This window comes from Phalacrocorax carbo, chromosome 18 (genome assembly GCF_963921805.1).
Source record: "Phalacrocorax carbo chromosome 18, bPhaCar2.1, whole genome shotgun sequence".
Lineage (NCBI taxonomy): Eukaryota > Metazoa > Chordata > Aves > Suliformes > Phalacrocoracidae > Phalacrocorax > Phalacrocorax carbo.
Genome location: NC_087530.1, coordinates 12,215,726 through 12,230,427, shown reverse-complemented (window position 1 = coordinate 12,230,427; position 14,702 = coordinate 12,215,726). Strand labels below are relative to the sequence as shown.

Below are 14,702 nucleotides of genomic sequence, written 5' to 3'. Positions count from 1 at the left end.
ACAGGGGTCTGGCGGAGGGGGTGGATTTACCCCACCAGCCATTCCCCAACGGCTGCAGGGCCATGGCGGGCAGGGGAGCCCATCTCCTGGGGATGCAGGTTTGGCGTGGGTAAAGCCTGGCTCCCTGTGCCCATACTCCGCCTGAGCGGAGGTGAGAAATCTGTGGTGGGATGCTGCTGGCTGGCTCCTGCGTGGGACCAAGATGCCATCCCACGTGCTCCAGCACCTGGGGTCCCTGTGCTGGGCGAGCAGCACCTGCAGGCATTGCTAGAGCGACAGTGTTCGCAACAGCCATTGTTTGTGGTAGGACCTAGAGGAAGTGAGCTGTTGCATGGGAGTCTCTCCACCCTGGCATTAGTCAGCAGTAGCAGCGCTTGCTGCAGGAGGCTGCCTTGACAGACCTGTTCCCCCTGTCTCCAGTGGCTGAGGCCAGCAGGGATGGGCACAGGAGGAAGCTTTGATCCCTCTGCCTCTGCTGCCAGTTCATCTTCCTGAGCCTGCATGATGCCGTGGTCTGAGCTCCCCAAGTGCCAGCTCCCAGTGAGTTATCCCATTCCTTGAGTGCCTGCTCAGCTGGACTCATCCTCCACCCCATCCTGGGGAGCCGCTTCCAGCTGGGGCCGGGCAGCTGGCAGCCTCCAGCACTTTTCCTGGCAGCCTCGGGGCCGTGTGCCCTCCTGACCCTGCCAGTGCCCCAGTGGGGCCAGTGCCACCACCTTCCTCCCCTAGTTCAGCGAACTCGGTGCCACTGTGTAAATAGCAATTAGAGTCCAGGGCATGAATCAGCCAGGGACAGTCCCTGGGAGCAGGCTGGGACAGGAAGGGACAGCGGTGCCATACCACACCTGTGACCCAGCCACCCTCCCACGCACCAAATCATGGGGTCCTGCACAGGCGAGCGGTGCCCCAGGGCATTGCTCGAGCTACAGCACCGCAGTGAATGGGAACTCGGTGGGTTTTGGGTCTCTCCACTCTGCTGCTTTGCTGATGTTACTTTGCTGCGAGGAACTGTTGCACTTGCAGACCCAGGCTAGGCTGGGTGTCCCCGTGCCCCGGGGACAGCACCAGGCTGCTGCATGGCAGTCATCACTCTAGGGTCACACTGTCCCCTTGCATGGGGCACTATCCAGGCTGCGCTCTTCCTTCCAAGCCCTGCAAGCTGCTTATGGGGCACGGCAAGGCGAGGTGGCCCAGCGCAGGGACTGACCTGGGTGACGGGGATGAGCTGGGGGGCTGTAGTGGGGCAGTGCAGGACCCACACTGATGTGCTGTACCGGGGTGGGAGCTGGGGGGCTCTACTGGGAGCAGAGCAGGGCCCATGCTGGTGTGCTACACCGGGGTCTGAGCTGAGGGGCTGGACTGTGACAGCACTGGGCCCATGCTGGTGTGCTGTACTGGCGTCTGAGCTGGGGGGCTGGACTGGGAGCAGAGCAGGTCCCATGCTGGTGTGCCCCACGGGCAGTGGTGTGGGGATCGCTGGCCACAGAGGTGGCTCCACTTTTGCTGGGCAAGGGGAAGAGGCGGCCGTGGGCCCAGCTCCTCCCCAGCTCCCGCGGGAGCTGATTGGCGCGGGCATGGCTGCCTGCCCTGGGCTGCCTGCATTTGAGCAGCTTCCAGAAGCTGACAAACCAGACTGGTTAGAGCCAGGCTCAGCCCCAGCCCTGCCTGACCCACGGCAGGCAGGCAGCAGCTGCCTGCACGGGTGCCTGCCACGCCTGCACCCCTTGCCGGTGCAGCAGGCAGCACCTGGCAGCGCCCAGCTCGTGCCCCTCTCGTCTGGACCGTGGCAGGTCAGTACTGTGTCGGTGCTGGGGAGGAGGAAAAGGAGGAGGAGGAGGAAGTGGCTGCTGGATGCTCACAGCGATGCCCCTCTTGGGGTGGCGTATCGGTGAGGGTGACAGGGATGCACCCTGCTTTGGGGGCTCCTGACCCGCTAGCCTGGGAGGGGGCCCCAAACTGTGCCGGAGGGATGACAGGACTGTGTGTGGATGCCGCTGCCCTTAAGACCTGAAGCCGCGCTGAAGCCACCTCCTGCCCTGGAGCAGCACCCACGTCCCGCACCCAGCCCTGAGGGGACTCAGGGGGCAGTGGGTGAGGGGGGCAGTCACGTTGCAGCTGCCCCCATGGAGCTGGCAGCAGGTGAGGAGGCAGAGCCCGGCCCCCAGCCGGTGCAGGCAGCCGGTGGGCAAGGCTGTGCCAGGCAGCAGGGGGAGAGCGAGACTGCTGGGTCAGGGGGCCCCGGGGAGCCACCCCGGCTCTGTGGAGGGGAGCCTGCTGCTGCCTGGGGACGCCGGAACCCGCCACCGAGAGAGGATGCAACTGAGCTGCTCCTGCCCGGGCATGACGAGCTACCGGCCCACAGTGCCTCCCTGCCTGCGGGGCAGGACCCTCCTGCTGCCACCGCCATCAGCCCCATCCTGCCCCACAGGGAGAGCCCAGCACGTCAGGGCGGGTCACCCAGCCTGGAAACCGCCTCCAGCTCCATCCTGAGCTTCTCTGGCGAGGAAGAGGAATCATCAAGCAGTGAGGCAGCGGCAGAGCCGTGCCACGTGCCAGCAGGCAGTGAGGACGAGTGCCCCATCTGCACGGAGCCCTACGACGACCAGCAGCACAAACCGGCCCTGCTCAACTGCAACCATGGGCTGTGCCGCGCCTGCCTGCGCGCCATCATGGACACAGCTGCCGGCGCCGAGTTTGGCCGCGTGCGCTGCCCCATCTGCCGCCAGAAAACGCCCATGCTGGAGTGGGAGATCTGCAAGCTGCAAGAGGAGCTGCTCCTGCTGCATGCCCAGCCCAGCTCCCCCACTGCCCTGGCCACCACCCGGCCACCCACCTTGCCTCCCCGGCGCCCAGGCCTCGCTGGCGCCCTCGAGCATCGCTTCCAGGTGCGCTTCCATACCAGCCGCATGTTCGGGTGCCTGCCCTGCGTCCGCTACCCACCCTGCCTCATCCACAGGCTGGGGCGGCTGGAGCACCGCTGCCGCTGCTGCTACCTCCTGGTGCTGGCACTGCTGCTGGCAGCTGAGATGCTCAGCCTGCTCCTCATCTTCCTCCCCATTGTCCTGATGGTGCTGCTATTCCTCATCCTCGATAAATAGTGCTGGGTTTGTGCCTCTGGGCTGGGCCATGCATGGGCAGAGGTGCCCTGCTCCTGCTTTGCCCTGGGGCTGGAGCCGGGTGGTGATGCCAGCCTGCGAGCAAGCCTGTGAACCCAGGTGCCTGGGATGCCCTGGTGCTGCTGGTGAGCCCGGAGTGGGTGAGGCAGCGGAAGAGCTGGAGTTGGCAGCTGAGGGAGGTGACCCCCGAGCTGGGCATCGCCTGCATCCCATCAGGCACCAGGTGACACATCACTGCAGCAGCGAAGGGGCAGACGGAGCAGGAGCCCTTCCTGCACCGGGGGCACATCCCTGGCACAGGGCCAGGGACCGGAGGGCCTCTGCGGGCAGAGCAGGGCTGTGCGGTGGGCTGCGCTGCCCATGCCTGGGACAGACAGACTGGGGTTCCCCAGCATGGACTGGAAATACAACTTGCATTTGTACCACGGCCGTGTTCAGCTGAGTTCAGTGCTTGGTCCAGGCTGAGCATCTCCCCTCGGAGTGCAGTAGTGACACGAGGAGGGGATGGGGACAGCCAGTGGTCCCCAGCCACACTGGGAAAGGGTGCCTGCCCCCACCACAGCACCTCCCAGCCCCAGCCAAGCTGTGCCAGTCCGTGCTTGTGCCTTGTCTTGCGCGGAGATAAGAGAGCAAACACAGTTCTGCCCCTGTGGCCTGGCACTGGCAGCACTGAGCCAGACTGGCCGGTAGGGCCCCGAGTGCCCGAGGACAGGAAGGTTTGGCCTCAGCTGGGCACTGCAGGCAGAAGAGCCCACGGTGGTCATGGCACCGGGGCTGTGTCCAGGACTGCAGCTGGCAGGAGTATCTCAGTGCTGAGCAGGATGTGGGCTTTGGTCCTTACTTGGCAGCTGGTCTTGCGTGGGGGCTGTGTCCCAGGCAGGCATGATGCCCTGCTCCCTGGGACCCCCACGGGGCAATGTCCCGGCCATGGCATGGCTCCTCTGTACCCTTCCTGCCCACCACTTTCAGGGCATGGGGCTGGCAGCCACTTACTGGGGACACCTTTACTCCAAGGGGAACGGGGATGGTTCCAGGCTTTCAGCCACCTTTGGGTTGGTGGTGCGTGGCAGGGAGATGTCAGAGCCCCGTGACCAAGGTCCCATTGGGGGGGTCAGTCTCCTGCAGTGTTGGCATCCATCTTAGCAGCCTGGGATGTGCTGCTCCTTATTTACCCCTGCCAGCCTCCTCTTGGTGCCGTGCCAAAGCTCTATGCCGACCCCATGCCAAATTGCCCCCTTGTGCTGTCACCGCTCTCCATCCCCACTCTGCCCATCCCCACTCTGCCCATCCCCGCTGAGGGGCTGGCTGACACCACCACGCCTGGCCACGCTGGTGTTGTGCAACCAGCTGTGTGTCCCGGCTTTGCCCTTCTCCCCCGGAAATGCGCTGCGGGCACCTCCCCAGGGCTGCGGGGGACCGCAGGGTACCACTACCCACCCCCACCCCCCTTCCCCTTCCTCCTGCAAAGGGAGACAAGTCAGTGGGGAGTGAGTGAATGCTCCCCTGTCCGCCCAGCCCTGCAGGAAAACCATGCCCTTGTGCCCACAGGGACAGAGATCTGGGCCATGGGCTTTGCCCGGGTACCGAGCTCCTCTCGGTATTGGCGCTGCTGCGCCTTGCTCCGGCAAAGTGCCAAGGAACGGGAGGCAGCGGCAGGAACCCGCTGAGGCACCCCGAAACGGGTCAGGCTGAGAGGCAGAGGCAGGCGGGTCCCCCCCAGCCCCCATCACACCAAGGAATATATATTTATACCAAGTGGAGCAGCTCTATCAGGAGACGTGCCAGCTCAGCCCTGGCCAGGGGCATTTTCAGCTAGATGGGGTCTGTGGGGAAAGGGGTGGCTCAGACACCCACCAGCACATGGGAGGCCTGGCACGTGTCCCCGCTCTACGTTACATGGCGGGGTATAACAGGCTTTTGGGCAAAGCAGGCCAGAGCTGTCCCCATGGGACACAATGGTGCACAATGCACCCTCCAGCGTGTCCGCACGCCCCTCGCTGGGCTGCTGGCACCCTTGGGTGCTGAAGGCCAGAGAAGGGCACCTAAATCCACCGAGGGGTAGTGCCCCTGTGGGGGCTGTGGTGCTGAACCGCCCCTGGAGGTGATGCAGAGCCCGGCAGTGCTGCCCGCGGTGCCCCGGCATGCAGTCAGGCTGGCCCGTGGGAGCCTGCCTGCGATGTCCGCTCACAAGGACTCGGTTATATTTAGCGTTCTGAGATAGCAGCAAGCGGCACAGTGGGTGTGCCGCAGCATGGCAAGCTGGGGCTGGGGGCGGCGTGCTGAGAGCCATGGGAGACTGCGGCATGGCTATAGCTGTGTGGCACCACCCCGGCACAGGCCCCCCAAAGCCCCACACACAGCCCCACGCATACACCGTCTGATCCCTTGCAGTCCCCTTGCACCCCCACTAGGCACCACGCCCTCCCCCAGCAGGCATATGCACCCTGTCTCCGCATGCACATCCCACCATCACCCTTCTACAGCCCCCACAGCCCCTCCATGCACCCCAGTCTCGCTACGCACACCCCCACCCACCCTTCATCCACCTTCCCATCAGCCCCCCAGCTGCCCCCCATTGCCCCACTGCATCCCCCCCAACCCCTCTCTCCCCTACCATTGACTGCAGTAGAGCCCTCCCAGATCCACCCCATCTCCCCCTGCCCCCCTCGCAGCCCTCTCTGTCCACTCCTACAAGCCCCTGACACCCCATTGCGTCCCAAATGCTTCATTGCATCTCCCAGCTGCTGGCACTGGGAGGGTGATGTGGTGTGCCCAGTCCAGTGACGTGGCTGTCCCCATCCCCACAGGGACCTGCTCTGCAGGGCTATACTTCTCTCCTGGCTTCCCCCACTGAGGCCCAGTGTGACCCCCACCTGGGTCCCCAGCCATGCCCAGGTGGCTGTAAGGACACAGGCAGCACAGCCAGCCTCAGGCATGCACTGATTGTGCCTGGTCTCACCTGCCTGGGCAGGCAGGGGTTGGCATGTCAGGGGCCCCATGAGCTCTGGTCGGAGGCATCCCCACCCCTTTCGCACCACAACCAGCAGCAGCATCTCCCCTTGCCCGCTCATCCCGCACACTGGGGACGTGCTAGTGCTGTCCCCATCCTGCACCCATGAGAGCGAGGCTGGAGGGACAGCGGCCGGGGAGAAGGCATGGAAGTGGTGAGGCGCTAGGAGCACCTCCTGCACCAGAATCCATCCTCAAATGTGGAGCCAGGGAGTGAGCGGGAGCAGGTGCCCCTGCCCGTGGGCAGCTTTTTCCTAGGTTTAACCCCAAGCAAGCTCCTGAGCTCAGCAGTCCCTCCCCATCTGTGGGGTCAGTGCTGCCCCAGTGCTGCCCTGGGAACCTGTCACAGCCTCTCGGGCTCCGTGCCACAGCCCGTTATCTTCTCAGCCCAGGGTTTCACCTTGTTGTGAAAGCTGGGCGCTGGCAGAAGCCGTTGCGAGCAGCTTCCTCTCAGCTGAAATAGCCATTTCGGGTGCATGACCACCCCGGGTTGAGGTTTTGAGCCTGTGTGACTCCAAGGCGGGCACTTCCCTGATGCTTGGTCACCTCCTTCCCAGCCTGGCATCGCGCTGCCACGTAACCCAGCTCAGCCTTCGCCCCCTCAGCCATGCTGGGGCCAGATCCTCCCCCACACTGCACCAACTGGGAACTGGTCCTGTTGTGCAACCTCCCGGCAGGGTGGTGGGGCAGGATGGGGACTGGTGGGGCCACAAGCATGGGGACCAGCCTCAGTGCTGCCCAGGGCTGTCCACTCATCACCAGCAGGAGCTCAGATCTGCCCCAGCCTGGCATGACCCCTGGCACTGACCCGCTGCTCTGTGGGAGCCAGTTTTGGGGAGAACAGCTGGGAAACATCATCTCCTGAACCCGTGCCAAAGCCCAGACCCAAACTGACGGAGAGCTGCCCATTCCTGGGCCTTCCCACATCTAAAGCAAGTCCATTTGCGGAAGGGTCATCCCTAGCAGCCATTTAACACCCCCATTTAATTGTTGTCCCACCACAGGCCAGCCCAGACAGCAGGAGAGCCCAGAGCTCTGTCACAGCTTGGGACAGACATTACATCAACCAGGAGATTTTAAAACCAGCTCATCTGGAAACTTCTGTAAGCATCTTTGCTCACTTGCACCCAAACCTGCTCCCACAGCGGCATCCTCGCCACATTTAAGCAGCTGCTGGGACTCAGAGCACTTTGAAAACCCAGCTTGGAGGCACAAAGCTTGGCATGGCCACAGTGGCCATGGGAGTGTTTCAGGGCTTGGGATGCAGGAGTGACTTTGAAAGACTTCAAATTCACCTGCAGCCTTGACACGAGGGCTGGCACTGCCCCACCGTCCCTGTTGCCCCGCAGTGCACATGGGCCCCTTTTCCAGCGAGCACTTGTTCGAGGTTAATAGGGCTGGAGAAATGGGCTTTCTTACTTACATCACTTATTCCTGAAAGGCCCCACTTCTTCCTTAATTGCAACTCAAAATCAAATTAGTGGTTTTAAATTTACTCTGTGCCCCAGAGGTACCACAAGGAGGGGAGGACATGCTGTACCCTTCATCCTTATGTAATAAAAAGGGCAAATTCCTACTTTGAGGGCAAAAATGCTGCCACCTCTGCTCTGGCTGGCCCATTGCTTTGGTGCCTTTGGGGCCCCGCCAGTGGAGATACTGATCCTCGATTCAGGATGAGCTTTTGGGGTAATGGAGTTGCTCATCCTGGATTTGGGACTGCCACATCTTCCCTAACCAGCCACATCACTGGGCTCGCTGTGGGGATGCTGTGACTGCCAGGAGTGCCTGGCACTGCTGCCAGGGCTGGATGTGCCCCCACACCCACAAAGGATGGCAGGGATGCGGGTGCAGGGCCGGGGAGCCAGGTCGTGGCTGCAAGCGCTCTCAGGGCCAGGGATGGCACCAGCTGCATTATTGATGCTGTAATTCAGCACCAATGGACTGGGATGTGGTTTCATTTTCTGGGCATAGAAACCCCTCCAAGGCGGGAATTGGCAGCCAAGCACAAGGGGTCTGCAGCAACCCCCCACACCCTGCAGCCCCCAAGAGCAGGGGCTCCCCCCTGGGGCTCAGTTGTGAGCTGGGGATGTGCCAGTGCTTTGGCAGCCACCGCTCTACAGTGGCCCGTAGCAGAGGACAGACAGCCGCTGCTCCCAGAGAAAGGAAACTGGGGTGCCAGCACTGGGCCAGTGGGCTGTGTGTGCACAGAGATCCTCCATGTGCGCACACATATGCACCTTCCACTGTGCACGTGCGTGCACCAGTGTGTGCACTTGCGTGGCTGTGTGCACAGGTCACCCCCTGGGGAATCGCGCTGCCCTGGGAGCATCCTCCCAGCTGCTTCTGCTGCAAACTTCTGCCTCTCCCAGCTGGTGAGCTGCCGTCACGGTGACCCTGAGGTCCATTTGGTGCGGGCAGTGGGTGCTCCCCACCAATGCCATTTCCCAGTGTTGCTGGGTGCACACTGGCCACAGGGCAGTCCTTGTGTGCAGCTGGGGATGGTGCAGAGAGCCCACGAGCACAGCAGAGCCTGTGGGTGCATCTGCCTCACTGGAGCGGGGCAGGGGGACACCAGCACTGCCCATGTCTCTGCCCAGCTCCCTTTGCCAGTGGGTGCCACCTGGGCCAGGTTGGCAAACCCTCCCTCCAGTATGCCATGTCGCTCAGGGACGAATGGGACATCCAACACATATTTAAGAGCCCTTGGTGTATCTGAAGCCGGCTTGCTAAGGTGGGCAGGGTACCCCATGGTGCCCAGCTACATATGGTGGGACCAAGGACTGGGCAGGGAGGGGACAGAACCACATCAGAGCTGAGAGCCAGGTCGGGGGAGGAGGTGTCAGTCCGGTGGGAAGACCTGCCTCTGGGTATTTCTCTCCCAACTTGCTCCACGGACTGAACAGAGCCAGGGTGCATCGCCCTGCCCAGTGTGCAGCCCCACTCCTGCCCACAGCGACACGCCCCCCCCCCGAGACACTCACCATTCGTTCCAATATAATCTTTATTGGGGAGACTGATGGGGGTAAGAACAAGGCCGGGTATAAAACATGATCATTGTCACAACCAGCAGCGGGAGGCATTGGCAGAGCAACACAGAAACGGTATCGGCCCCTGTTCTCCACCGGCAGCGAGGTGGTACCCAGGGCTGCGCTGGTGGCATCGCCTGCTCCCTAGGGGCCGGCGGCGGGGACAGTTTGGCCCTCTCCCCGGATGGATGCTGGGCTTCGGCCAGCACCGGGGGCTGCTCTTTCCTCCAGGGTGCGGGGCTTTGCAGGGCCCCTTGGCTCTTCCAGCCCCAGTGCCCTGGGACCGGGCAGCCGGTGCCCCTGGTGCTGCAGGTGTGCCGGGTTGTGGTGCTCAGCCCCGTGGGAGCACCCACAAATTATGGCTTTTTCTTTCTTTTTTTAGGTTTTTTTGTTTGGGTTTTTTTGCTTTTTTGGCAGCAAACTTGCCCCACCAGGTGCCCTGGAGAAAGCAAGACTGTGGACAGGGGGCTGCTGCTCTGCCAGCCCCTCCACACAGGGGTCAGAGCAGAGGTGCTGCTCTGGAGAAGGGACTGTGGCAGGAGCTAGACCTCTGCACCCCTGCCCAGCCAAATCCCCTTGCTGGAACCGGCAATTTAGGGTACTAGACTCCACGCTGCCCACCCTGAGCCATCCCACAGGGCATGGGTGTGGGGTCCCGGGTGGAGTGGCAGAGAACGGTCACAGCTCAATGCCTTTGTGAATGCGTAGCGGCCTGGGACAGGGAGGCCGGGGGCAGATGGGGAAAAAAGAAGAATCCTCCAAAACGAGGATAAAGTGGAGCTTTCCTCAAGGGCCTGTGGAGGAAACGGGCCGTGTGTCTGCTCGCAACCGAGGGGCCGGTGCAGTGGCTTGGCATGGCTACAACTCGGGTGCATGGCGGCGTGGCCGCTGAGATGAAAGCTTTGGCAAATAACTTACAGAGGAGGGGGGGGCAGCTGGGGACCTGTCCTCGCCTCTTTTGCGGGGTGGGTGACCCAGCGTGGCACCTCCAGGGCTCTTTGTGCTGCCGCCGGCGGCCGCGGGGCGATGGGGATGGTGTCACTCCGGTCAGGACCCAGCGTCCACTCTCGGGAGCCACAGGGAGAGAGGAGGGAGAAGGTGCCCAGGGAAGGAACATGGTGAGATGCTCGATGCACAGCAGGGGCACCTGCTGCAGGACTGGGGGGAGCCGGAGCCCCTGGATGCGCTGGTGGACATACTCCCCATCCCAGCGTCCCTCTGCCCAGGCACCACTGGGTGTAGGGGGCTGACGCCAGGTCCCAGCGTCCCCATCACCCCCCACCAGTGCCAGTGAGGACACCAGTCCCACGTCCTTGGCCACGGTGAGCATCCCCAGGCTGTGCCACCAGCAAAGAAGGGCCTGGGGATCAGCCGCGGAGCAACACTGTCCCCTCCCACCCGCCGGCCACCCTGCTGCCAGGAGGTGCGGGCAGGGGCACGGGGCTCACATGATGGTGCAGGAAGACAGCGGGTTTCGGATATGGCAGGTGCAGGCAGCCCCGCAGTACTGGCGAAAGGTCTGGTAGCAGCTGCGGTCGGTGTCGCTGCTCCACTGGACAGGGTTGGTGGCCAGGGCCTCGGCCGGTAGTCTGTTGAGGATACTGGTGTTGACGGCCAGCGCCGCCAGCCCGTAGTCGGTGAAAAGGACGGTCTCCCGCTTGCAGGTGGGGCAGGAGATGAACTTGTACTTGGGGCAGGACTCATAGAGGATCTGCAGGCACTCCTCGCACACCGAGTGCAGGCAGGAGAGGATGCGGGGCCGCTTGTTGGTGAAGTTGTACATGTGGCCACAGGTGGGGCACTCGAGGGGCTCGCAGGGCGTCGAGGGGTGCAGCACGTACTGGTTGACGATGACCTCATCTGATGGCGGCTGCCGGTGGTAGCAGACCTCAGAGCTGCCCTTCCGCTGGCTTTGGTACCCACGCTCTCGCCGCGGCAGGGGGGGAGTCCGGGGCAGCGGAAGGGGCCCGGGGGTGGCATCCAAGGCGGGGATGTCCCCGCACGCCTGGTTGACAATGATCTCGGATTCAGAAGGCCACGCGCGCTTGGCCACGAGGGGTGGCTCGCGGCGTGGGGCTGGCGCGTAGCGTGGCTGCGAGGCCTGCAGCTCCGAAAACTTCTCCGGGTGGATGATTTTCATCGCCTCCATTTTAATGATGACCTGTTGCCCTTTCAGACACGACATGAGTATCGTTTTCACATTACTGTCCACTGCTCTGGGGTCTCCGAGGGACGCCTGCATGAGGCTAAAACATACTGGCAGCCTGCTGAGCTTTCAATCTCGGTCTGGCCGCAGAGCAGGAGCAGAGGGAGCAGCTGCTGGTGTGGGAGAGCATCCTGGGGAGACGGGGCAGCGCCAGCGGGCCCCGCACCCCTCTTCTCCAGCCAGCCCGAGGGTGCCGGGTGCAAGGCTGGGGCGTGCAGGGGAGGGCAGAGCTCACAGTGGCATCCTTCCTGCCTTGGAAGATGCTCTTGGGCAGGTGATCAAAGAGTCAGCTCCCCACAGCGCTTCGCCAGGATGTTAACGTGACATTGGCCGTCACTTGGCAGCCCCCCTTCACCTTCGCTGGCACTTCCTGTGCCAGATCAGCTGCAGCCGGGAACGGTGAATTGGGGTCCGTGGTGCCAGGTGCTGCCCGGGGCAGGTGAGTCCGGAGGGGGTCTCACAGGAACCAGGGCAGCCCCCACCTCTCCCCGGTCCCCGCCTCTGCCTAGCCTTTATTCCTGTTTACAGGCCCTGGGATCCTCGTGGTGCTGAAGAATGTGTTTGCAAATTCCTTTGCTGTGACTTCCTGGCTCTCCGACTTGTCGTCACCAGCAGCTCCCGCGGGGCAGGGGCCCAGGGAGCATCCCGCGCCGGAGGGCAGCTCACCTTGGCTGGTGCCCGGGCTGCCACACACCTTGTCTCCTCTGTCCCAGGCACCGCAGTCCCCAGCTCAGCTTCGTGCTCACTGGAAATGAAAAGTGAGAGGGGGTTGAATCCAAGGCTCTTCAGGGATCTACCAGCTGCCAGCGCTCCCTCAGGATGCATGCCCGCCTGCATCCCGGCAATTTGGCAATTGAGCCCTGCAGGTCCTGTCCATCCACCCACATGTTTGGCCGGCGGAAGTGGGAGCAGGCAGGTATTTCCCTCCAGGCATCTCCTCAGCAGCCCCCGGAGTGTGGGGTCCCAGGCCCTCCTTCTGCCCTGGGGGCCAGGAGGGCAGGTCTCCCTCCACTCCTCTGAGATGCAGGGACCCTCCCGGGGGGGCTCCCCCACCGACCTGCCTCTGCTCAGTGTTTTCTCTCACGTTTAGCCCCTCCTCTGCTCAGTGGATCTATTTTTACCTCCATCGCTTGCTCCTGATCTGTCCCTGCTATTATCCCTCCCTCCAGCTTCCTCTCCCCCTTCCCAGCCCCCTGCCCGTGTCCCGGGGCTGCCGGAGAGGACAGGCCACGTTTGGGGGTAGGAGATGGGGGGCAGGCAGCCGACCCGTGGCCATTTTCTCCCTCAGCAGCCCCAGCGACAGCCCGTCTCTCCTCCGAGAAGGGCGAAGGCGCTCTCCTCCATCATGCTGCAAATCCTGTTAGGGGGATGCCTGCTCCTGCCGAGCCCTGCCAGGCCTGACGGAGGGGGCCCGAGGGGGCCATCTGGTTGCAGCAGCAGCCCGTGGGGATGGCGAGAGGCCGCGGGGGGTGTGGTTCAGCCCTGGATGCCTGAGAGCCGTGGGGGTCTGGATGCCTGCCCGACCCCAGCGGGGGTGTCCCCGGGAGCCATGCCCTGGCTGCACTGGGGTCCTGCAAGCATCCTGCGTTGCCTGCCCTGGAGAGGGAGGCCTCTTGTCCCGCATCCCCCATCGCGGGCCCACACCCTGCACCCCGCACCCCACGAACAGCGTATATGCCCCCCTCCCCGCGCACAACAGCAGCCCCGGGGGCTCTCTGCCTGCAGGTCTTGCGCAGACACTCACCCGCAGCACGCCAACGGGCACGGCGACCGTGCGGCCGGGCAGCCGCCGCGCACAGCCACCGCGGTCCCACGCTCACGCCGTCACACCCCTTCATGCACCGCCCTGGTGCAGCACCCCGCCGAGCCCCGCATCCCCATCACCCCCGGGGGGACGCAGCCCTCCCCAGCAACCCTCAGGCCGCGCAGCATCGCCCCCCGCCACGACCTCCCTCCGCAGCCGCCAGCCCCCCGCCGCGCTGGCACGCTCGCGGTCCAGCGGTGCACACACATGTGCACACCCGCACACACGCACACACACACGTCCTCACGCCCGCGCCTGCGCGCCCGCAGGGTGATGCCCCCCGGGCAGCCCGGCCGAAAGGATGGTCGCTGCCGGTCGTTACCTGCATTGGCCCCGCCGTGCCTCGGACTCGGACGGGGGGTGCCGGCGCGGCCGTGTCCCCAGTTTAGCCTCCAGACCCCCGCTCTCTCCCCGGTAAAGGCTGGGAGGCCCGAGCGGCTAAAGGTTATCTGAAAGGCAGAGGGATGCGGGCGCTGCCCGTGCGGAGTGCCGGCTCCCCGAGGATGCCGGCGGGTCTCCACCGCCGCTCCCGGCAGGGCCGCGGCTCCCGGCCCCGCTTCCCACGGCCCCGCCGCCTCCCCCAGCAGCTTCCCCGGCGCAGGGCGGGGGTACCGGGCACAACGGCAGCGCTGGCGGCGCCGGGCTCCCGCCGCCTCCTCTGCCTCCGGATGCTCCGCGGGGACCAGCTGCCGGGGGGAGGCGGCAGGTAGCGCCGCCGGGGAGGCACCTCCCGCCCCGCGGCTCCGCTCTCCCTCCCCCGGCTCCTCCGGCGGCCGCGGAGCCCCCGCTCCGCACGGGGCTGATGCAACACTGCCGGGCCGACAGCGCAGGCTGCCTGCCCGGGGCGGGGGGGGGGGCTGCAGCTCGGGCTCCCCCCGCTCCCCCTCCGGCAGGTGCAGGCAGCAGGCAGGCAGCAGGCAGGCTCCGTCCGCGCTGTCCCGCGGGGCTCGGCGGGCGCGGGCGCTGCCTGCGCGCTCCCGCTCGGCTGCCGCCCGCAGTGCCGCCGCAGTGGTGCAGCCGGCTCACATTTCTCTCGCTCAGCAGCGCCGGGGCCCGCCGGCCGCAGCGCCCGCCGCCCCGCACGCCCACCCCCCCCCCCCCCCGCACCCCACCCCCCCACCCCCCCGCACCCCCTCCCCCGCCCCGCCGGGCCCGGCCCCGCCGCCGCCCCGCCGCGGCCCCGCTCCCTCCCGCCGCCGCCGCCCCGCGGCTCCTCCGCCCCCCCCGCCCCCGACCCCCGGCCGGGTCCCGGCGAGGTGCTTCGGAGGGGCCTGCGGTGACTCAGCATCCGCCGCTGGAAATGGCTCCGCGCCGCGCGCTGGGGAGCGGGCGACGCCGCTCCGGAGGCCGGGGTTTTGGGACCACATCGGGGAGTGTGTGGCAGCGGGGAGAGGGGCCCCTGCCAGCAGCCCCCACAGCTTTCGGGGCTGGGGGAAAGGCCATGACACCGGCAGTGCCCACTACCACCACTTTTTCCCCACTGCTGAGTCAGAGCCATTCACTCCACCGTGTCCCAAGGGACCCCCTCCCCACTGCCAGGC

The 14,702-nt window shown here is 65.0% G+C and overlaps 2 protein-coding genes across 3 annotated transcripts; one reads left to right on the top strand and one right to left on the bottom strand.

Annotated features, from left to right (window-relative positions):
* Positions 1 to 1,602: 1,602 nt before the first annotated feature.
* Positions 1,603 to 3,501, top strand: LOC135316189 (E3 ubiquitin-protein ligase TRIM33). The gene has a single exon (XM_064468553.1). It carries the CDS (start codon positions 1,989 to 1,991, stop codon positions 3,096 to 3,098), a length of 1,110 nt encoding a protein of 369 aa, XP_064324623.1. The 5' UTR covers positions 1,603 to 1,988; the 3' UTR covers positions 3,099 to 3,501.
* A 5,615-nt stretch (positions 3,502 to 9,116) lies between these two features.
* RNF208 (ring finger protein 208) lies at positions 9,117 to 14,253 on the bottom strand. 2 transcript variants are annotated; one of them, XM_064468662.1, is made up of 2 exons: positions 13,484 to 14,253; positions 9,117 to 12,102 (listed from the first exon to the last, which is right to left on the bottom strand). In XM_064468662.1, the coding sequence occupies exon 2, from the start codon at positions 11,391 to 11,393 to the stop codon at positions 10,596 to 10,598; it is 798 nt and encodes a 265-aa protein (XP_064324732.1). In that variant the 5' UTR covers positions 11,394 to 12,102; positions 13,484 to 14,253; the 3' UTR covers positions 9,117 to 10,595. The 2 variants fall into 2 exon arrangements, with proteins under 2 accessions (XP_064324732.1, XP_064324733.1); XM_064468663.1 differs by lacking the exon at positions 13,484 to 14,253 and adding an exon at positions 13,102 to 13,196.
* Positions 14,254 to 14,702: the final 449 nt, after the last annotated feature.